At 35.8% G+C, this 24,161-nt stretch overlaps 1 protein-coding gene across 1 annotated transcript in view; it reads right to left on the reverse strand.

Moving 5' to 3' along the window:
- TARS1 (threonyl-tRNA synthetase 1) overlaps window positions 1-24,161 on the reverse strand; it is a 57,906-nt gene that overhangs the window by 24,220 nt on the left and 9,525 nt on the right. The window contains exons 3-5 of the mRNA XM_044664422.1: window positions 11,905-12,095; window positions 3,577-3,700; window positions 1,549-1,670 (exon numbers count right to left, since the gene is read on the reverse strand). Of these exons, the coding sequence (XP_044520357.1) occupies window positions 1,549-1,670; window positions 3,577-3,700; window positions 11,905-12,095 (437 nt within the window). The remainder of the gene's footprint in view (window positions 1-1,548; window positions 1,671-3,576; window positions 3,701-11,904; window positions 12,096-24,161) is intronic.

Consider the following 24,161-nt stretch of genomic DNA (forward strand, 5'->3'; position numbering starts at 1 on the left):
ACACACAAACACTCCCCTCACATAAACACACTGTTTTTATCCAGTCATTTGAGTCGTATCTGACTTTGTGACACCAATTGGGATTATCTTGGCAAAGACATTGGAGTGGTTTGCCATTTCCTTCCTAGCTCATTTTACAGATGAGGAAACTGAGGCAAAGTTAAATGATTTGCCCCGGACACACAGCAAGTTAAGTGTCTGAGGCAGATGATTTGAACTCATCTTCTCTCTACACACACATACACACACACACCCCTATCCCACCCCCTACTTTTTAGCATGAGTTTTTATGTTTCACGTCAGACACAACTTTTACTCTGTGTGTAAATAGAATCAGCTTTAGTCCATTCATAGCCTAAACTCTATCTACCCGAGAATTATCATCCCCGCCTCCCTCAGTGGGGAGGGAGATGAGTTATGCACACGTGACATTAAGTAACAAATCAAGAACAAGGGTCTGCCCTTTGGGCAGTCCAAATCAGTGTAGAGGCTGCCATTTGTCCACTTGAATTAGAGGTGGACCCAAAGGAAGTGAGGAAAGACACTATCTCTTCAAGTATGTTGGTTACTTCCTGCAAGGGGTAGTTCCCGCTTTGAACTTGGCGCTCAAGGATCTCTGAGGAGACCTCAGGCAGCTTCTACTCAGCATGGTCACGTGGGTAAGTTAGGTTGACTTCCTTGGGCCTACCTTGGCATTTCCAAACTCTACCTTTAAGTAGGCTCTAGCCTATCTGGTTGCTAGGCCTTGTGACTTGTAGCCTCATTTATTTAGCCTTCTAACCTTCTCTCTCCATCCAGGCCTCCGCAGGCCTGGACTAGACTCCCTCACTCTATTTCCTTACCTTTTACCCTCCTAACTGTAAATAAACTACCTTAAACCCAGTCCTGACTTGGGTCTAATTTAATTATGGAATCAACCTGAATTGTTGATTCCTGGCGGTCACACTTTAAATATATATCTATAAAATACCTAAAATCTCCCTCTTACATCTGGAGATATTAAGAACCTTGGTAAGGAAGTAAAAGTTGCTCAGTGAGAAAAGTCAATTAGCTCTGGAGGAAGCAAGGTATAGTTCTCAAGCTGAAGACAGAAGAATTGGGTTTGAAATATGACTCACTTTTAGGTGGGGAAATGTAAGAAATTCATTTAACTCTGGGAGCCTCAGTTTCCTTATTTGTAAAAATGAATTACATTTGCAATGCCTATTTGATAGGGTCATTGTGAGGAAAGCACTCTGACAATTATAAAATGCTATCCATATATATAAGTTGTTATTCTCCCCTCCGACAAAGTCAAGCTCCTTGTGGGTTTTAAGGCTTTTAAAAAGCCTCAGAGCCAGCACTGCTTCAAACACAGAGAATAGGGTTCAAGTTGTTTACTGTGAAAATATAAGTGTAACTAGAGTAACTAAACATTCTAAAGCAAAATAAGGGAAAAGAACAATCTGCCTCATCCCTTTAATCATGTCTCATCTTTTGCAAAGTCTTTAAACTTACATAATTACATAAACAGATCATGATTTTACTGTATTCAGCTAAAGTACTTACCCATTCTCAAGGTACATATCATAATAAAAGCCATTTTCTATTGGTGGGCCATAGCACAAGCATCCACCATAGACTCTCTCCATGGCTTCACCCATAATATGAGCACTTGAGTGCCAGTATACCTGAAAAATGAAAGATGAAATATAAGGGTATAAGTTTGAGGAATACATTACAATATCTTCCAAAAAACATGAAGAAAAAAATTGGGTATTATGAATGTAGTAAATTGTTTAAACCAGTGATTTCCAAAGTGGGCGCTACCGCCCCCTGGTGGGTGCTGCAGCAATCCAGGAGAGCAGTGATGGCCACAGGTGCATTTATCTTTCCTATTAATTGCTATTAAAATTTTTAAAACATTAATTTCCAGGGGGCTAAGTAATATTTTTTCTGGAAAGGGGGTGATAGGCCAAAAAAGTTTGGGAACCACTGGTTGAAACTATCCCAAATAGATGAAAAAAAATTTAAAGCAAAAGGAAAATCTAAGAGAATCTTTCATTTAGAGATAAATCATTTTGTTGCTATATTGCAAGCTTCCCAAGCACATTTAAAAACAGTCAATTTATAAAAATTATAATTGTTAATTGGCATTTTATTTTTATTTTCAATTCCAAATTCTCTCCCTCCACCATTCTCCTACCCATTAAGAAAGGAAGTATGCTATCCATTATACAAATGAAGTCATACAAAACAAATTCTGACAATCATTTTCTGGAGGAAAACTAAGGGAAAAAACATGGCATAATGAAAGTTATTTTAGAAAAAAGATCTTAATCTGCAGTTCAAAAAACTGAAAGTATTTAAGCAGATTCTCACTACTGAGGTAGATTCCGTTTTTCTTTGAAAGAAAAAGCAAATGAGCAAAAAACATGCTTGTGGTAAATTCAATCAATAATGCAGCATAGCTACATATTTATTCTGTTCAAAAACTCTAGAAAGTATAGCTAAGAATTCTTTAATTTGCATAGGAATAAGCCAAATTAAACTAAACTATATAGAAACAAGTCACCAAAGACTCTTTTTAAGCTATATTGCTGAAAAAATATACAGATAGGCAGCATCTTAAGGAGAAACTTTAGAATTCATTTCATTATATTCTGTGTACATGTTTTCAGAAGGAAGGATGCACAAAAGAATATGCATTGAATTGCACAATGATGGGAAAACAACATTTATTTCCTTGGTTACTGCTCAAATTAATATGCTGATTTATATATCTTGATCCAAAATACAAGGGATAATATATAACATTGAAGAAATTTGATAGTTTGCCTTTATTCAACATGATATTGATTAATCAATTTTAAAATCATTTTCATTGACCTCTTTTTATCTTGTGAATTTCTGCTAATATACACCACCTTCCCAACCTCCCACAGAGCTATCCTTCACAACCAAAAGCTTTCTTTTTAAAGTAAAAAAAAAATTCAGCAAAATCTATCAACCCAATAAAAAAAATTGATGTTATATAAGATGTTCCCTTGGATCTCGTCATCTGGAAAGGAACAAAGGGAAGTATCTTCTCATAACTCTTCTCTAGAGTCAAACTTGTTCTTTATAAATTTTCAACATTCGGTTTAAACTGTTTTGTAGTTGTGCTTTCTATTTTCATTTTTGTCATCATTCTGTATATTGTTTTCCTGGCTCTGATTACTTCACTTCGCATCAGTTCACAATTAATTATGGTTTTAAAAATTATCTAGATCCCTTCTCTCTCCTTCCCATATTTTATGATAATAAAAAGAATTCATTTTAACTCCACATCTTGACTTTTTAATGTACATAAGCACATCTGGCTAGCTCTCCACCCTCCCACTCCCCAACTCAAGAACAAAAACAAATATAAACTCAAAAGTGAGGTCAAGTTTTAATGTTAAATTCAGTATACAGAAATTGGAAATCAGTTTAATAAGTTTTAACTACTCATTTACAGAACTTTGCTTGGGCAAGAATTTAAAAATGAATATGGAAAAAGACAGCAAACATAAATATTAGTATTAAACTACAATGATATGACAACTAAAAACTTACCGCTTGAGCTTCTTCATCATCAAATTTAAGAAGCTCTAAGGTACAGTCTTCCTCTAGAGGGCGGTCTAGATCCCAAACAACTTTGTTTACTTTGGCAATTACTGTATTATCAGCAAGGCCTTGACTGGAAAATAAATAAATAAATAATCCATTTGGAATGTGGATTATTAGCTTGTACAGGGTACAGTAATGTGTATTGTGAGGCAGATTCAAGAAAACTAAGAGTAACCAAAATCAGAGAAATAAAAGGGGAAAAACTCAATCAAAGATAGTTCAATACTGGATGAACTTCAGATCTTGCCAATCCTAAAATTCTGAGGTTATAGTCTCTCATATTAACCTGGAAAGTCAGTTCAACTAGAAGATAATTTGTGTGTGTGATTTAATTAATCTCTCACTACATAAAATTCACTTAGCAAAAAGAAAATCAGTTCTGACTGATTCAGGTCCCAATGATAGGTTTCTTAAGATGCTTTAATAACTTCCTATGACTTTTTAAAAATCATACTTTTGATCTCCTAGGAAAACAGACAAAACACTAAAGAAACTTTGCAGATGACCATAAAAACATTTATTTAATTATGTATAGAAACATCCTTTTTGAAGGTATAATAAACAATGTTCCCATAATTTACATCAACAATTAATAAAGTTTGAGAGGATACTTAAATTTTCAAAAGACATTATTTTCTCTGTTAAGTGACATAAAGCTTATAAAACTTGCATTAACCTTGGACTATTCTGAGTTAATAATTATACAATGTAAAAAGATACTGCATTACTGTCATCAAGCTTTGGATGTAATAAAAGTATTTCATTACATTTATAAAAAAATATAGCTAAAGTCTAAGTGAGGGGAGGGAGTGTGTGAAGGCACTGACTATGAATGACCTTAATCTAAAGGGTTTTTTAAAAAGTCAACCAAATTACTCATAGTTTATCAAACATTACTTCCAAGACACTACAGGTAAACACACCACCCTTAAGGAGCTTACAATGTTGCTGAAGAGCTAGGAAGAAACAGGACAATTTAGAACACAATACAAGTAAGAACATTTCACGATGATAAAAAAAAATGACACTGCAGGATGAAATTGTCAAATGCAAAATATATATACACCTAATTCAAAGATTCCTCTTTCATTAAACACATATAATCTTTAACCATAGGAGAGGAAGCTGAAGGTCTTTATCTTAATGTAAATATGAGGCTTTGGTAACTACTTTTAGAGCTCAAAGAATGAAGAGCTGAATGGTCTGAAAAAACTACTATGAGGGAGAAGGAATGGAGAGTTGGATCTTGAGAGACAAGAAAAATTTGAATAGGAAGAAAGAAAGATTCAACAAGACCTTCGAGATAAGATCATCAGGAACAAGAGTCTAGCTATATAAAAAAACACAGATAGCATATTTGAAGGAGAATGTACCTCAAATAAGACTGAGGAGCTAGGTAAGACCAGATTGCAAAAGGTTCTAAAATCTACTGTACCCTGTACAAGCTAATTTTTAGTATCATTATATTTGTATAATGGGAAGGTATGAAATAAAGAGGCACAAAACTGTCACTCCTTTAAACTTTATGTCACCATCACCACATGATACATCACCAGAAGGCTTTGTATAGTATCACTCAAGTTTCTTTTTCTTTTTGTTCTTTGTAGGGGATTCTTTGATTACAAGTGGGATGTAGTGGAAAGAGAATTAAATTGAAAGCTAGAAAATGAGACCCTAGTCCTAGCTTTAACATTTATGTATTGTGTAATCTTGGGTAAGTCATAATTCTACTTCATTTTTTTTTTAATTTTTTTTTTAAACCCTTAACTTCTGTGTATTGACTTATAGGTGGAAGAGTGGTAAGGGTAGGCAATGGGGGTCAAGTGACTTGCCCAGGGCCACACAGCTGGGAAGTGTCTGAGGCCGGATTTGAACCTAGGACCTCCCGTCTCTAGGTCTGGCTCTCAATCCACTGAGCTACCCAGCTGCCCCCTCTACTTCATTTTTAATATAACCCCAGGTAATACCTGTGTGGCAAAATTGTGCTGAGGAAAGCACAAACTGTATTGCATCACATAATTGTGAGCTACTAATTTATTATCAGTATATAATACTAATATATTACCATTGTAGGGTGACAAAGAATGGAAAAAACAGAAAAATTCCAATCCATTTTCCCCAATGCTCCAAAGAGCCTTATGTAATTCCAGGAAAGCAAACTATAATGTTTTCTTTCCACCTGAATCAACAGAGTCAAAAAAACTAATAAAATCCATGGATCCCATAATAAGAAATGTAAATCTGTACCAAAGCAACAAATTAAATGTAATTTACAGGAAAGAGTCTTAGAATTTAAGAGGTTAAACCAAAGTTAATTAAAGCCAGTAACAGGATCAAAGACTTAGAGCTGGAAAGAACCTCAGGGATCATCTAATCCAATTCCACCTGGAAAGAACCTCAGGGACTATCTAATCCAATTCTCTCATTTCACAGGTGAGGAAACTGAGGCCCAGAAAGAGGAAGAGACTTGTCCTGGGTCACAGAGGAATAACAAGCAGAAGCAGAATTCAAACCTCTCTGACTCCAAATTTATAACTCTTTTTCCCTTCGTCTTGCTATCTCTAATTCGCTGTGTCCTTTAGAGAATAACTAATTCATTTAGCGAATAAGAAAAAAGAATGACTTGGGGGGGGGGAGGTGTTAAACTTCATTCAGTTACAGAAAACAGGTACTTCCCTTTTAGAATACCGTCTGAGTTGGAAGCAACATTAGAAATCAAGATCAATCCTTCATACACAAAGGAGGAGCAAGTGAGATATAACAAGCCTCAGGTCATAAACAAACTCAGGAGCCAGAGGATCACAGGCCTCCAGTGCCCTAGAAACAAACACTTCATCTCACCAGGCTCTCTTTTCATACATCATTTTAACTTTTGGCTTTAAGAGTATAGATAAAAAACCAGAACTCTATTCTGATTTTTATTACAAAAAGACTTGTGAACAAGTCTTTAATGTCATAAAATTTGATTTTAAATTTTGCAGCAAAACAAAAATATCCTTCCAGAAAGACATATCAAATTTTCCTAAAAGAACCTGACTTTTCTTTTCTTGCTTATGTTCATAATTAGCTACTTTTACCTCTACACAATCATTTCTAAAGTGATAGTTTTTCAGCAGAGTTCCACACAACTGGGAAATTGCAAACCAAAGTAAGAAAGTCTCTTTTGGATTTTCTACTTTAATCTTTTCCTCTGATCACTAACAATATAAAGATTGGTTTTTAATCACTTCAATTTGGATTCAATTAAATCTCTACAAAAGACATTTAATTCTTCTTTAATCCTGAACATCAAAACAATATGGAAGCCAGCATGGTTTCTCAAGCACAGAACAGGAGTAGAAAAAAAGTGACTTCTGACCTTGTCACTAATTTACTTTATGACTTATGGCAAGTATTTTATTCTTTTTGAACCTTAATTTCTAACCTATAAAACAAAGGTTTAAGTATACAATCAATTCTGCTATAACATAGCATACATATTCCTAAAAATCACAGGGCTATGTAGAACTGCTCAATAAAAACCACAGAGCTTATGTAGACAAGAGGAGAACAATAGCACAATACTTCCAGCCACAAATGTTTCTTTGATTTTTATAGCATTGACTCTAATGGTCCAAATGTGGATTCCTTTATGCCTGCTGCTTGGAAGATATCACATCTTCCCCTGTTTCTTTCCAAACATTTTATTACTTCAAGCTTCACCTCAGTACTTAAAAAGTTTTCCTTTTACATGTATTGCTTGGTATTTTCAAACTATGACTCTTTAGACATACCTGTGAGATTTTTTTTTTTAATATAGAAAAGTTAACAAATGCAAAAGAAAAGCAAAACCCAATCATGTAAGATAATTCACATGGTGAACTGAGACATCTGAGGTAGATGTTTGAAATGTGTGTACATTTTGTAGATTCTTAGAGCTAGATTAAGCTGGGTGGTTTTCTCCTTTCACCTAGTGTTTCTCAGGTAAGAGCATACATAGCCAAATAGGAAATTCAAATCATGCTCAAATGATTCCTTAACATATAAATTGTGTTGGAACAACTACATCTTTTCAAAACAAGTATTATAGCATAACTAACTGTATTAAATGAGTAGATATCTTCCAGATACAAAATTTTCCAATTTAATAAGAGAAATTGCTTCATCTACCAGCTTTCTTCTGTTTTGTTTTGTTTTTTAACTGTACTTTGGGTACTACGGGAAAATAGGCTTATAACTATTATACTATTATGATTAATAGATACCTAAACACTTCCAAATTTCTATTCAACTTTAGATATGATCAAGTCTTGAGAATATCTTAAACCTGTATGTAACTTTCTACCTCCAATGACGGTTTTATTAACTTTAAACAAGATGACTGGTAAGTTTCTCTGAATATATGACACTTGTTTCTGTTCATAATTAGATTAAGTAAACAAAAATGTCTTTTAAGAGGGATAAAATTAACATGCATTATGGAAAGACGGCAGAGAAACATCACTCTTCCTTACTCTTAATGCCCTCCACAAACAACCAAAATTATATGCAAAAAAGACAGGGGTCCAGAGTGAAGCTGAACAGCCAGACAACTAGGGAAAAAGGTTTCTGACTTCCCTGGCCCTGGAGACAGTAACAGAGCAAACAGAGTGAAATCAGCAAGGTAGCTCCTGCGGGGAGGAGGCCATCTCACCTTGTTTGCTGAGCCCCTGAGCTTTCCTGACTGAGGATACCAAGGAAATTCACAGGTGGAGGGCCCTGGGAGTAGCTGTGTTTGTAGCCTCTGCTCTGGAGACCTCCCACTGACCCACAGATGGGAACTGAAGGTGTGGACACAGAGTCTATAGGGGACAAGCCCTGGGGGCAGGATTTCAACCTTAACAAATGAGGGACTCTGGAGACAGGAGGAACATAAACTGGACACACCTGCTCTTTCCCAGGCTATAGTTGAAGAAGAGGAGGAGTGAGGAAGGAGTGCAGACTGGTAAGTATGGTCCGAGGGAGTGGGACCCTGTCAGCTGTCACCATCACCAGGAGTGTGGAGTCCCTGGCTGGGTGGTGGACTATGTGTTTGCAGTGGCAGAACTGCCTTCAAGTTTGGTTGGAGCACCTGAGTACAACCGACTCTGGACTATTCAAAAGCTGAATAACTAAACAGATTCCAGGAAAAAACCAAACACACACACGCAAAAATCTTGAAGCCCGAAGTAACATACGTCAACACACTAAGAATCCTAGGATTCCAGCAAAAAGTAAATAATTAAGTCTATTGGCCTATATGCAAAAAAATAAAATGAATGAAAATAAGCAAAGAAAGGAAAAAGAATCCAGCTATTGATAGCTATTATGGAAACAGAGAAGACCTCCACTCAAACTCAAGAGGATAGGGAAATAAAAATATCTACTTCAAAAACAGCAAAGTAATACAATAATTGGTCACAAGCTCAAAAAGCTTTTAGAAGAGTTTAAACAAAAAACAACAACTCAAAAAACAAATGAGAGAGGTTGAGGAAAAATGAGATAAAAAAATAAAAGCAATGAAAGAAAGTCAAGAAATTATTGAAAAGATCACTCAAATGGAAAGAGATCCAGAAACCCACAGAAGAAAATAATGTATTAAACTACTATTGGGCAAGGGGAAGCTAACGATTTCCTAAGGCAATAATAGTTTCAACTATTCCTGGAGAAAAACCCAGAACTCAGAAGAAAATTTCATCTATAAGAAACATACAAAGGTAATGAAAAACTAATCATAAGCAGTCCAAAAAGTCCAATTGTTTGATTCCTATATGGGAAAATGTTATCTATGACCTCTGGAAATTACATCATTGCCTGGATATTTTGAAGGGATATGTATGGATAGAAGACTTGCAGTTAAGGTGAATGTAATAGAATGAGCCAAAATGGAAGTGGATATACCAGGTAGAGGCAGGGTAGAATGGCTATCTCATATGGAGGAGGAATGAGTGGTGGAATGGCCATGGAGAAGGGGAGGAGAGGGTAGAAGGCTGGTAGTACTAGAACCTTACTCTCATCAAACCTAGGATAAAGAGAGAACAACACACAATTTAGAAGGGTAAAAATCTTAATGTATAGAGAAACAGGAGACAAGGGGGATATGATAAGGGAGGGGCTGAGAGCCCCCGTTGAGAGATTGAGGGAATAAAGGAAAGAAAGGTGGGTTAAGAGAAAGGAGGGCAAGGGGATAAGGAATAGGAAGGAAAGAAGGGATACCTAGAGGAGAGTACATATCAAGAGGTAGAGGGTGAAGTGAGGGGATAAGGGAAGGACTCTTAGGGCAAAAAAGGAGAGGGATTTTTAGACTTCAACTCATTACCAAGTAGTAGGAGGGCACAGCTGAGGGGAATAAGGCAGGGATTTTTGGAATGGTAGTTAGAATAAGAATTAAAATGTAAGGAGAAAGGGACCTTTGGAAAGGTGGGCCAATTTGAACTAGGAGGGCATGGGAAGAGGATAAAGGAGGATTTGGAGGAAGGGGTATGAATTAGATAGGTATTGGTCAAAGGAAATTGGATAGTTGAAGAATACGTGGAAGGGAAGGAAGAGGGGGAAAACAGTGAAAAAGAACAGAATAGATGGAAATCCATCACTACTAACTATGATACTGAAGTAAACAGGATGGATTCACCCTACACTCATGGGAAGAAAACAGATAGCAGAAAGGGCCAAAAACCAGAACCTGACAATGTATTGTTCACAAGAAACACACTGAAAATGAGACACATACATAGAGTGAAGGTGAGGGCCTGAAACAGAATACACTATGCTTCAGCTAATCCACAAAAGGGGTAGCAATCATGATCTTTGAAGACTTGTGGCTAAAATGAATATAAATGAAAGGGACGAATAGGGTAATTGTTATCTTGGGGTTACTATGGATAACCAAGCATTATCAGCATTGGACCTGTATGCACTGAGAGTTATAGCATCCAGATTTTTAAAGGAAAAACTAAATGAGATACAGATGGAATAGATAAAATTAAAGTGAGGGACTTTAATTTTTTTCCCTTTTCAGAATTAGATAAACCTAACCAAAAAATAAGTTAAGAAGTTAAGGAGATGAATAGAACCTTAGATAAATATGATAGCTATGTGGAAAGCCTACACACACCTGCATGAGGTTAGCTGTAGATCTAAGCCTGGATATACATAATAATATATAGTTTCTGGTGGGACAACAATGGTTGAAAGAGCATAAATATTTTGCAGAAATCTTACTTTAATACTCATCACACTATGGAGATAGTCCTGCATTCCTCAGGGGTTGTGGCATTAGAACAAAAGTTCCACTGGGTATGACCAAGCTGAAAACTTGGTTTTGGAAAAAGTGTGGTCCTGGCAACAGATTGTATCTGCAGATTAAGGTCCCATCTAGCAAAATATGGCCCTGGTAATGTATATTAACTAAGAACCAGATCAATTAAGTCGGTCAAATTAAATGCTTTTAAGAATGTGGAGAAAAAGGTCTACTATTACATTGCCAGAACAGCTGTGAATTGTTTTTTAGAAAACAAGATGGAAATATATATTAAGAGTTGTAATGCTGTTCATATGTTCATTGACTCAGGGATCCCATTATTAGGGTTAGACCCTAAGGACATCATTGAGAGGGTAAAAAACTGCATTTATGCAAATATTCATAGAAGTTTTATTTGTTATAACAATAACTGGAAATAACACAAATGACTGAGAGAAATGGCTGAATAGATTGTGATATGATTGTAATGAATTATGTGATATGAATGTAAGGAAACATGACAAATAACAGAAATATTTAAAAAACAAGAAAAACATATGGAGATTAAAAGAAAATAAGAATATATACTATGATTACTTTTTAAAAATAGCTACCAAATCAAGAGAAAAAGTATCAAAGTAAAACAAATCCATAGGGATATGAAAAGTAGAGGATAATTATTTTAGCACACACATATAATTTACATATTTTAAACTAATTGTAAACAGTGTGGCATTTGTAGTTTTCTATATAATTTTTATGCACTTGTTTATTAAAAATTTTTTATTGTTGGTGATGGTTACTAAGTATAAAATTTTTTTAAATTAAAAAAAATTTAAAAGGATGAAATTAGAAATTTCTTTTTTTGAAAATAAATTTACTCTTAAATCCATAAAACTATATAGATTTTTTTAACTTCAAAGAGTTATTTTATCTTTTGCATTATAAATAACCAATGAAGTGAAGAAAATATAAAAATATATTCGACAATCTAAGTTGATTAAAAGAGTAAAAAAGGAAATAAATGTGCTTCATACCTAATTCCACAAGCCACTTGGTATGGAGTAGTCTTCCAGGATTCAGCATCAACTTGTTTACCATCAGGTAATGTAACTTTGATTGGCTGGCTATCTTTTGAAGCTTTCTCTAACAAAATGGCATCATGTTCTGCTTTAAGTTTATTGTACATCTCAAGACGTTTGTTGATATATTCAGGCCAAGGATTCAGCTGCAAGGCAAATAAGATGGGGAAAATAAAGGAAAGATAAACATGCCCTTCTTTAGATAAACCATCACTTTAGCTCAAAAGTTTTATTGTGTTTTGATGCAAAGTGCCTTGTATAAAAAGGCAGCAACTGCACTAATGCAAAATGTTAAAAATAGGTCACTCTTACAAGCAATAATTCAAGATGGTTTAAGCTGAAAAGGGGAAATGGGCTAAGATGGGCTAGATTGCCTCTTTAAAATCTTTTAATCCTAAGATTTTATTTACATATATATCTATACATATACATATATACATGCATGCAACATATATCTAAGAATAAGAAAAAAGATATGAAATTCAAAGCTGGTTTCTTCAAGCTGATTCTCAAAATCTCCACAGAACTGGAAACCCAAGAGGCTATTCAGTTTAAATTATATCTGAACAAGAATCCCTACTAGAAAATATGCAATAGTAATTTAAACTTTGCTCAAAGACTCTACCAGTGTAATAAAGCCCACTATCTCCAAAGTATTCTGTAATGCCCATATTATGAATGCTTTCCCTTTGTTGGACCTATACTTTGCCATTTTGCAACTTCCAACAACTACTCCTAATTCTGGTCTCTGAGGCAAAAGCAAAATAAATGTAGTCTATATACTCTCTCCCCTTCTCCCACACATTATATCTTATTATCCAGGCTAACTAGCCAAAATTACTTCAACCAACTCTTATAAGACAATCTCTAGTCCTTTCATCATCCTGATTTTCCTCCTTTAGATGCTCTCTGATTTGCAAATAGCATACTTTCCAGCCATCTCCAAGTTAAGTCATTTGAACTTAAGCCTCTTCCCACAGGTACTTGGACTCTTCCTCAGGGTCTTTAGTTCAAATAGAGGAGATTTCACCTTTACCTAGTCTAGTCCCCAAGACCATATACCCACAGGATACTATTTATACCCTTCCATTCCCTGCAACCAATTTTTCACCTCTATGAATTGTTTCCACCTATTAAAGTGTAAGAGATAATCTTGCTTGTTTTTGTATCCCCAGAGCTTAGCATAGTGTCTGTCACACATTAAACAATAAATACTCATCATTTATTCATACATACAACTGAACACAATGTTTTAAAAGTGATCTTGATGGTCAGGTACTTGGCCAGATACTGTGCTAAGCAGTGGGGATTCAAAAAAAGATAAACAGTCCCTGATGTTAAGAAGCTTACAGTCTAATGATAGAGGCTACCTGCAAACAACTATGTACAAATAAACTATATACAAGAAAATCCAGAAATTATCAAGAGGGAAACCACTTGCATTAAGTAAGATTGAAGGAAGTTTCCTATTAAAGGTATTTTAGCTGGGACTTGAAGGAAGCTAGAAGGGAGAAGGGTGAATATTTCAGGAATGGGACACAGAAAGTAAATATGCTCAGGCAGGAGATGGAGTGGAAAAGAAAGGGGTAGATGGGTGTTGTGGGATGAGATAATGGAGGACTTCTAAAATCCAAAAGATTTTAAATTTGATTCTTAAGGTGATAAGGAGTCACTGGAGTTTAGGAAGAATAAAATGGTCAGAACTAGGCTTTAGGATGATCACTTTGATAAATGATTGGAAGATGAACTAGAGTGAGACTATACTTTAGGTAGGCAGATCCACCAGCTACTGCAATGGTTCAGGTATAGGGTGGTAGTAGCAACATCAGAAGAGAAAAGGGGGCAAACTCAAAAAAATGTTATGAATGTAAAACTGACATGACTTAGCAATAGATTGGATTTGATGGGAGGAAGAGAAGAAGAAGACAACATCTAGATCACAGCTTGGGAGACTGGTGGTATCTAATAATAGAGAATCTAATCAGATAGAGAGTAAATTTTTTGGAAAAAGATAATGAGTTCAGTTTTCAAAATGGTAAGTTTAGAATGTCTTCAGGATATCCAATTCAAGTTATCCAACAGGCAGGTGAAGATGCTACATTGCAGGTCAGCAGAGAGGTTAGGGTTGTATAAGTAGATTTGAGAACCAATACAGAGATGACCACTGAATCCATGGGAGCCATGAAATCACCAAATATTATAGAGGAAGAAAAGGGACCGAAGCAGAGCAATGCAGGCCATGATCTAGATGAAGATACAAAAGAGGCTGAAAAGGGGCAGTCAAACAAGTAAGGATAAATTCAGGGTCACCTCTCTAGTCCTAAACACAAGCTTTGGCAATCTCTGTGATGCTGGAAAAGACTGGTAGTTTTGACAACAGCTGTCTATTTTCTAAGGACTAATCTATCTATCTTGCTATGGTAAAGATTCATCAACTATATCAGTGAGTTTTCATGAACTGCCTTTACCTCTCTTTTTAAATTTTTTATTACAAATAATAAATGGAAGAGGAATATTTGTAAATTGAAGTAATACAAAAATTAAAATAACAATAACAAAATTTTTAAAAGAAACATTCATTATTTGTGCATTGGCTGTGGGAGGGTGGGGGAGTTTGAGGTAGAGGGAAAGAAACAGTCAAAATTAAAAATTAAAAAAAAAAAGCAACATTCATCATTAGTAACCTATCCACTCTAGGATGTATTCTTTGGTCACAGCAACCCTGAGAATAGTAAAGTCCAATGGCACTCAGTACTGATGGCCAAAGGAAAGAAATTTATTGCATGAAATTATTTCCTTCTGCTTCTTCAGAAAAACCAGTTTTTGATGGTTTACGAACATCTAATTTATGTTTGTGCTTTAAGTAAGAAATCACTGTTCGGGGCAGCTGGGTAGCTCAGTGGAGTGAGAGTCAGACCTAGAGACAGGAGGTCCTAGATTCAAACCCGGCCTCAGACACTTCCCAGCTGTGTGACCCTGGGCAAGTCACTTGACCCCCATTGCCCACCCTTACCAATCTTCCAACTATGAGACAATACACCAAAGTACAAGGGTTTAAAAAAAAAAAAAAGAAAAAAAAGAAATCACTGTTGATCAACCAATAAGTAGATGCACTAGAAGAAAGAAATCATATCCACTATGAAATTCATATAAAATTTGAAGACAGAAAGGGATTTGAAGCTACAACAACTTCTTTCCATCTACAATTTCAGAACCACCACATTTCGACTTTGATATCAGTCCCTCATGTGCTATGTAAGGAAGATGAAATGACAAAGAACACAAGCTGGAAAAAACAAGGGGTATAAGGACTAAAAATTTGATAATTTTTTAAAATTACAATTATATAAATATCTAAAATTTAAACATAAGACAATATAATTTAGCATGCATAAATGTTTATAAAAAATTATGATAATAATGTTAAAACTATTGAGTGAACTTGTTTTTGGTGAAGTTTCTCAAAAACGTGGTGTCTTTATGACACTATTTCTTAAAATTCTTTTTCAACCACTACTTTTTTCCCTTTAATTTATCCAATCCTCATACTATCCCACATTGAGCAAAATAACAACAATAATAATATAATGTCTTCAATACATAAATGCAGTCTAGAAAAACAAATTCTAACAGTCATAGATGAAAATCTTATGTCTTTTTCTGCATTTTAAATTCATCACCCCTCTGTTAAGAAGTGTGTTGCTTATTATCTTCATTCTTTTTCAACCTATGGCTTATAATTGTGTTGATCAGAACTATAAAGTCTTCCAAAGTTGTTTTTTCTGATACCGTTAATATATTTTTTTTAAACCCTTAACTTTTGTGTATTGGCTCATAGGTGAAAGAGTGGTAAGGGTGGGCAATGAGGGTCAAGTGACTTGCCCAGGGTCACACAGCTGGGAAGTGTCTGAGGCCACATTTGAACCTAGGACCTCCCGTCTCTAGGGCTGATTCTCAATCCACTTAGCTACCCAGGTGCTCCCTACTGTTAATATTTTAATGATTGTTCTCCTATTTTTGCTTACTTTATTCCATATCACTTCATAAGGTCCTCTCATATTCCTCTAAGGGAAACTGGCTATTTCATCATACTTATGGCACAATAATATTCCATTACATTCCTAGATTATAATATGTTTAGCCATTTCCCATATAAGATACCATTAGTTGCTAATTGGGAGCAACCATAAAAAGATCTTTGTATGAATAGACCTTTTTTCCCCGTTGGGGTTGAGAGGATAAATCTAATAGTGACATACCTGGATCAAAGGATATACAGTTTAATAATTTCAGGGGAAGAGTACTAAATTGCTTTCCAGAATGACCAGACTAATTCAGAGTTCTACCAGTAGTGCACTGGTATACCAGTTTTCCTGGAGCCCTTCCAACATCATTTGTCATTTTCTTTTGTCATCTTTGCCCATTTGATGAGTGAGAGGTAGAAACTCAATGCCGCTTTAATTTGTATTGCTCCTATTATTAATGATTTAGAGTGATTCTTCCTATGGTTGTTAATAGCACAGATGTCTTTCTGTTCACATCCTTTGAGCACTGACCGAAGAACTGATTCTTATGTTATCTAAGAAATTCTTAAAGGGAAAACATTTAGATTTTATACTGTGATATGAGGAGGTTGAACCTCTACAGTCTCTTCGAGATATCTGATACCAAAAACAAAGGTGAACAAGAAAACATCAAACAACTGACTCACAGCTACTTTCCCACTGCTACAAAATCTTTATGAGAATAACCTGTAGAATTTATGGACATTACTGATTAATGTTTGAAAAATGTTTGAATTTTTTGAAAAAAAAAATAGGATTTCACAAACAAAATCCTACAGCAGCCCATATCTTTGGAGTCACACGTCATCATCATTTTCACTATCACAAATTTGAAAGAGTCCTCAGTGATCTCCCTGAGAGGTTCCCAGCAATCAGTTCTTCTTTGTTGGTGAAAATGATATGCAGACTAGCATTTCCTTCCTTGTTTCTTCCACAATTTAAAGGAAGAAGTACCTATCATTAAGGCAAGCTACCAAATCATTAGCAGCTCTGTTTTGAGCAGAAAAAAAGCTCTAGCTTTTTTTCCAGATAATTGAGGTCCTCCCATTACTTCTAAATCATGCCTTCATGCCAGGTTTGTAATATATTTACCAAACTCCTCATATATTTCACTGATTGATTAGTAACACATTATTCCAATGATACTACTTCTGACTCCATTATTCTTCACTAAGTATTTTTCCCCCTGAATTTCCAAAATTAGATGTTTCATTTTAATAATTCTATTTATGCCCCCAAAGAAGCATTTACAGCAAAATATTAAGAGTAGCACTCTTGTGGTAGGAAAGAACTAGATACAAAATTAATTACCTAATATTTGGGAATGCCTAATCAAATCATGGCACATGAATGTATTACCATGCCATAAACAAATATGAAAAATTAAGAGATATACACATAACAGATTTTCACAAACCGATATAGAATGAAGTGAACTGAACTAGGAATTTAATATATATAATGCAAATGGAAAGAACAAAAGGAATAATTTTTAAAATCCAATATGTATATAATGGTGCTGTTAATTTGATATCATATCCAGAGGAAACAAGGTATTGGGAGAACACTGGATAGTTGGATGGGATATAAAGATAAAGTATCAAGTAGTATCTGGGATTAGCTAGTTGATAATGCTCAGAAGTTCAAAAGGATAAAAAAAAAAAAATCTTAAGAAACTGACTTCACCTGTTGCCAAAGTCACTACTGTTATGAACATGTGTCACAATTCAAAGAAACTATAATCAGGCAGCAGTGACGCTCAAACAACTGACGAGTTAAATTCCAATTATTTACATATTACCATTCATCTAAAACAACATATACTTTCAGCATACATTTGTAATTATAAGGAATGTGTACGACAGCTGTGTAAATGATTAGAGAATTGTTATAATTTTCCCTAAGCTTCTATTTCCAAATTGCTTTTTGGGACATTAGCTATGATTATGAATTATTCAAATATGCCCATTGATACTTACACTATATTCAGTGATGCTCTACAATATATCATTGTGGAAAATTTAAACAAATTTAAAAGTTCAATTTGAAAATTGCACCTGTTCTTGAGAAAACAATCTTTAGGTAAAAATAGCATCTTGACAAAATTAATCCAGGATCTCACTGAGGAATACAGGTGACCATGGGTTCCTAAGGGTTCTGATAGATGGGCAAATAAGTGTAGGCCCTACCAAGTAGGATAAACTTCAAGTAGAACAGGCCCAATGACAGAAAGTATCTGAGGTCAGATCAGACTCATTAAGCATTAAGGAGCTCAACAGCAGCAGGTTAGTCATGAGGTGATTAATTAATTCCATGGCTTTGAGATCTCATGCACTAGATAAAAATACAACTAGTCTTTGGCCTTGTAAGACTTCCAAAATGATGGTGGCAAAATAGAAAAGGAGACAGTCTGAGAATCATATGGCTTGAAAATATCTATAAACATTAATTTAAATTCTTATTACTACTCTAAATGTGAGGTTTCTGTCCAACCAAATGAAAGATACATTCCTAGAGAAACTGAATTATAGCCCTACTAATATTCCCACTATAAATAAAAGCAAAATAGACACATGTTACTATCTTGAAGAATTGTTCAAGAGTTTTCCTCAGAAAAGCAAAGGAACCAGTTTCACTATACATACAAAAGCCACTAAGAAACATCACTTCACAAAACACTCGGTTATCACATTTGGCTCTGAAGAAGTACTGCACAAATAAAAAGGTCACAAGGATGATTACTGTTCGTGTAACAATGCCTGCAGTAAAGGTAAGGAAGAACAGACATTTTATAAAGATTTTGAGAGAATCCATAAAGAATTGCTAAAATAATCTAATGCATAAGGTCTGACCTCGCTCCCCTGCTCAAAAACTGAACTTGCACCTACTTTTGTGGTTTCTTTCAAATTATTCTCTCATACTCTATTCTAGTCAAAATGGGGTGGAAGAGCTATTTCCCAAATGTGGTCTCCATCATGTATGTCATCTTCCATCCCTGAGATGTACACTCTCTTTATTTTTAACTTTAACTCTCATCTTTAAGGCTTACCTTTTATTTCTCCTATAGTCTCACTGAAGTTTAAAGGTACCCTTATTACTGCAATTTGGAATTTAGTAACTAAGGCTGTGATCACATAATCCAAATGAATTATGACTTCATAGGTTTCAATTATATCCCCTATTGATCTTTGTTCCTATTGAAAACAACTATGTTTTAGACACTACTTTAGTCATTATCATCATGCAAGCCTCTTAATGCTTGATTAACTTGATTCTTCCCTTACTGGAACATTTCTGAGTCAGCATTTCTGATGTGTTTTGTATTTTTGTTTCAAGTTCATGAGTTTTGCTCAAGAATAAGAGACAGAAACATCTTTATGGCTCATTGGATAGGGAGCCAGGTCTGGAGACGAGAGGTTCTGGTTTCAAATGTGGCCTGAGATAATTCATGGTCATGTGACCCAGGGCAAGTCACTTGATACCCTTGCCAAGCCCTTACCTCACTCTTCTGCACTGAAACCAATATCTAGTATTGATTCTAAGATGGAAAGTAAGGGTTTGGGAAAAAAAAAAAAAGATGATGAGGCATTTTGGTTTTTTTTGGTCTCTGCTAGTTCCTAAAGTTACCAATAAATATACATATATACATGTAGGGGGCTGGAGGGAAGAGTCTCTTAGTTATACAACTCAGTTTCCTTTTCCTGGGTTTTAACTAAGGGCTTAGCTAGCTGACTATTAATACTGGCTTCACTACTTTAAGGATACATTACTTATTCAGTGTGGATACTGACTCATTGCAATCACTTTACACCATATTAGATGGTATTCAGATGTCAAGGTCAAAAAACAAAACAAAAAATCTTTTGTCACCTGCTGGCCAACTGTCTAGGGATGACTCTTTCTGGACATAGATTAGCTAGTTCTCAGACAACAGACATGTAATATATCATTAGGTATCTCAAACATGTCCAAGCTCTGTAAAAAAGGCCAAGCTTGTGCTCCTACTAGCATAGCCTTGAGGAATTGATGGTCACTAAAAAAACATGAAGAACATTTCAATGAAATGGTTCTGATTTTTTTTAGGTTTATTAAACCCTAAGTTGAAACATCAAAATATCTGCCACTCGCCAGTCCAAGTTGCTTGCCAAAATCTTTTTTGCAGTTTATCCTCACTGGCTTGCCATCCTCTGAAAACTTAAGAAATTTCACTATGAACTACTTCTTCCAGATCATTTATAAAAATGTTTTTTAAAGATTCATATTAGAATGACACACATAAAACCCAGTGGAATTGCTCATTGGCTATGGGGGAAGAGGGGAGGAAAGAACATGAATCATGTAACCATGGGAAAATATTCCTAATTAACTAATTAATTAATTAATTAGTTTAGCTTGATTTTTTCTTGATTTTCTTGATTTCTGAGAAGCCCCAAATGTTTACACATCTCTATCTCTACAGTGAACCACAGTTATAGCACATTAAGTATACAGCACTGACTATTTTTAATCCTACTCTCTTCAGATATGAGATCTATAAGGGCAAAGAACTCTGACAACTTTCTATACCACCAAGGACCTCAAAAGCACTATACTCTGCCTCTAGTAGGTGCTTTAAAATGCTCTGATTAACAAATCACTTATCTTAGCCTCTTGGTAGCTATACTTAAACCATTGGTTTTTCAGAAACTAAATAGCTACTTTACTTTAAAAAGTATTGACTTCAGGGCAGCTGGGTAGCTCAGTGGATTGAGAGCCAGGCCTAGAGACGGGAGGTCCTAGGTTCAAATCAGGCCTCAGACACTTCCCAGCTGTGTGACCCTGGGCAAGTCTCTTGGCCCCAATTGCCTACCCTTACCACTCTTCCACCTATAAGTCAATACACAGAAGTTAAGGGTTAAAAAAAAAAAAGTATTGATTTCTGGGTTAAAATGGGTGCAGACTAGTAGTAGGTCTCTTTACTCTCCTCACCACTAACCATATATGATATATCAAAAGGACAAAAAAAAAAAACAAAAACAAATCCAGATGAACAAAGGGGCTCCACAATAGGGCGCAGCATCAAAGGTACGTAGAATTTGGGCATTTCCATGTTATAAGGGGGTGAAATAGCTCCCACCAAAATGAGAGCTGATTAACCCTCCCACACCCTACCTACTGTGCCAGAGTCAGAGCCATCTAGCCATAATTACAGCAAGCGTGGGACAATCTCTAAGTTCTTGGCAGCTGATTTAAGAGCACCAGGGACGTAGCCCCGGGAGCAGCTGGATTCGAGACCCAAGGAAGCTAAAGAGCATGGATCTTGGACACAGAGTTGAAGCTCAGAAGGGGAGCAGGAGTAAGCAAAGGCCAGGGGGAGACTCAAAAAGTAGCCTCAGGCAAAAGAGCATGTGGGAGGCAATCTCTGAGTTCTTGGCAGCTGACCAAGAGTACCAAGGACATACCCTGGGGAGCAGCTAGACTTGAGACCCCAGGAGATTAAAGAGCGGAGATAGAGGCAGCACACAATAGAAGCCACATTGACCTGAAAAGCAGCATCAAGCAAAAACTGTTCCATAGCTCCATAAACACTCAGACTTTTAGCTGTGAAGGAAAAACCAGCATAGTGACGGCCAGCAATGAAATACAACCTTCTACCACCAGAAAGAACAAGAGAAAGGCACTGACCCTGGATAATTTTTATGGAGAAAAAATCCAGACCACAGAGCAGACAGCAGAGGAGGACAAACAAGTAAACACATCCAAACCTTCCCCAAAAAATGGAAATTGGTCACAAGCTCTTGAAGAGTTCAAATCTGAGATCATGAGAAAGGTGGAAGAAACCTGGCAAGAAAAGTGGGAAATAGCTCAAAAAGAAATTAACATTGTATAAGACACAAACTCTCAATTGGAGAAAGAAGCCCCCAAATCAAAGTAAATGATAAGCAAATTGGAGACCAAAATAAAACAGCTGGAACCCATGAAAAACAAGATAGACCAAACCAAAAAGGGAAATCAAAAGATTATAGTAGAAAAGAAGTCTTTAAAGACCAGAATTGGGCACACAGAAGCCAACAATCTCACAAGACAGCAAGAATTAATAAAGCAAAGTCAAAAAAGTGACAAAATAGAAGGAAACATGAAATATCTCACTGAAAAAATTAATGACCTTGAAAACAGATTTAGAAGAGACAATTTGAGAATCTTGACACCATACTACAAGAAATTATCTAAGAAAAATGCCCTGATGTTCTTCAACAAGAGGACAATATAAACATTGAAAGAATCCATAAGTAATCCTCTACATTAAATCCTCAAAAGACAACCCCTAGGAATAAAATTGCCAAATTCAAGAACTTCCAAGCTAAGGAGAAAATTTTACAAGAAGCCAAAAAGAAACAATTCAGATATCAAAGAGTACCAATCAGGATTACACAGGATCTGGCAGCCTCCACAATAAAAGATCTCAAGGCTTGGAATATGATATTCAGAAAGGCAAGAGAATTGGGTCTACAACCAGATAACTTACCCATCAAAACTGACTATATACTTCCAGGGGAAAGTATGGGCATTCAACAAAATAGAAGATTTCCAAGTATTTGTAAAGAAAAGCCCAGAACTAAGTGGAAAGTTTCATATCTAACCACAAAATTCAAGAGAAACATGAAAAGGTAAATAAGAAAGAGAGGGGAAAGAAAAATTTTTTTTTTAAATTTCCTTCTTTAAGGGCTTCAATAAGATCAAATTATTTGTATTCCTATATGAAAAAATGTTATGTGTAACTCTCAAAAATTTTATTCACTATTATAGTAAGTAGAAGAATTAGTCATAGGGAGAGGGTTGGGATACTAAGTGGTCTTAAAAAGATATGCAAAAAAAAGAAAAGGGGAAGAGAGGATTGAAGATGACACCAAGAGAAACTTGAAGGAATAAGAAAAATAGGATTATCTATACCACACAAAGAGGAACATGGAAAGGGGAGGGGATGAATACTATTATAAGAAGGAGAGGAAGACAGTGTTAATAGATAATACTTAAACCTTACCCTCATTGGAATCAATTCCAAGAGGGAAGAGCAGCTAGATCCATTAGGATATCGAAATCTATCTTATCCTACAGGGAAAGTCAGAAGGGAAAAACCAAGAGAGGTAGTGGGGTGGGGAGTTCAAAAAGGAAGGGAAAGGGGGCAGCTGGGTAGCTCAGTGGATTGAGAGTCAGGCCTAGAGATGGGAGGTCCTAGGTTCAAATCTGGCCTCAGACATTCCCAGCTGTGTGACCCTGGGCAAGTCACTTGACCCCCATTGCCCACCCTTACCACTCTTCTGCCTTGGAGTCAATACACAGAAGTTAAGGGTGTAAAATAAAAAAAAATTAAAAAAAAAAAAGGAAGGGAAAGAGATGGGGGAGGGAATTTAATAGACCCTAAAAAAAAAAAAAAAAAGAATACTAGGGGAACAAAAAGGGATGGGGCAGAAAGAGGAGTAAGCTAAGGGTGGCGATAAGGGAGACTGATTAAAAGCAAACTACTGGTTTAAAAGGAAATAGCAAAAAAGAAAGGGCAGAACTAGGGGAAGATATCAAAATGTTGGGGAATACACAGATGACAACCATAACTCTGAATGTAAATGGGATGAACTCACCCATAAAACAGAAGCAAATAGCAGAGTGGACTAGAAACCAAAATCTTACCATATGTTGTCTACAAGAAACACACATGAGGAAGGTAGACATACACGGGGTAAAGATTAAAGGCTAGAGTAAAATCTATTGGGCTTCAACTGAGAAAAAGAAGGCAGGAGTTACAATCATGATATGTGACAAAGCCAAAGTAAAAATAGATCTGATTAAAAGGGATAGGGAAGGGGGCAGCTGGGTAGCTCAGTGGATTGAGAGCCAGGCCTAGAGACAGGAGATCCTAGGTTCAAATCTGGTCTCAGACACTTCCTAGCTGTGTGACCCTGGGCAAGTCACTTGACCCCCATTGCCTACCCTTACCACTCTTCTGCCTTGGAGCCAATACTAAGTATTGGCTCCAAGACAGAAGGTAAGGGTTTAAAAAAAAAAAAAAAAAGGGGGGATAGGGAAGATAATTACATCCTGATAAAAGGCAGTATAGACAGTATAGACAATGAGGAAATATCAGTACTCAACATGTATGTAACAAATGGTATA

Source organism: Gracilinanus agilis, chromosome 1 (assembly GCF_016433145.1).
Source record: "Gracilinanus agilis isolate LMUSP501 chromosome 1, AgileGrace, whole genome shotgun sequence".
Lineage (NCBI taxonomy): Eukaryota > Metazoa > Chordata > Mammalia > Didelphimorphia > Didelphidae > Gracilinanus > Gracilinanus agilis.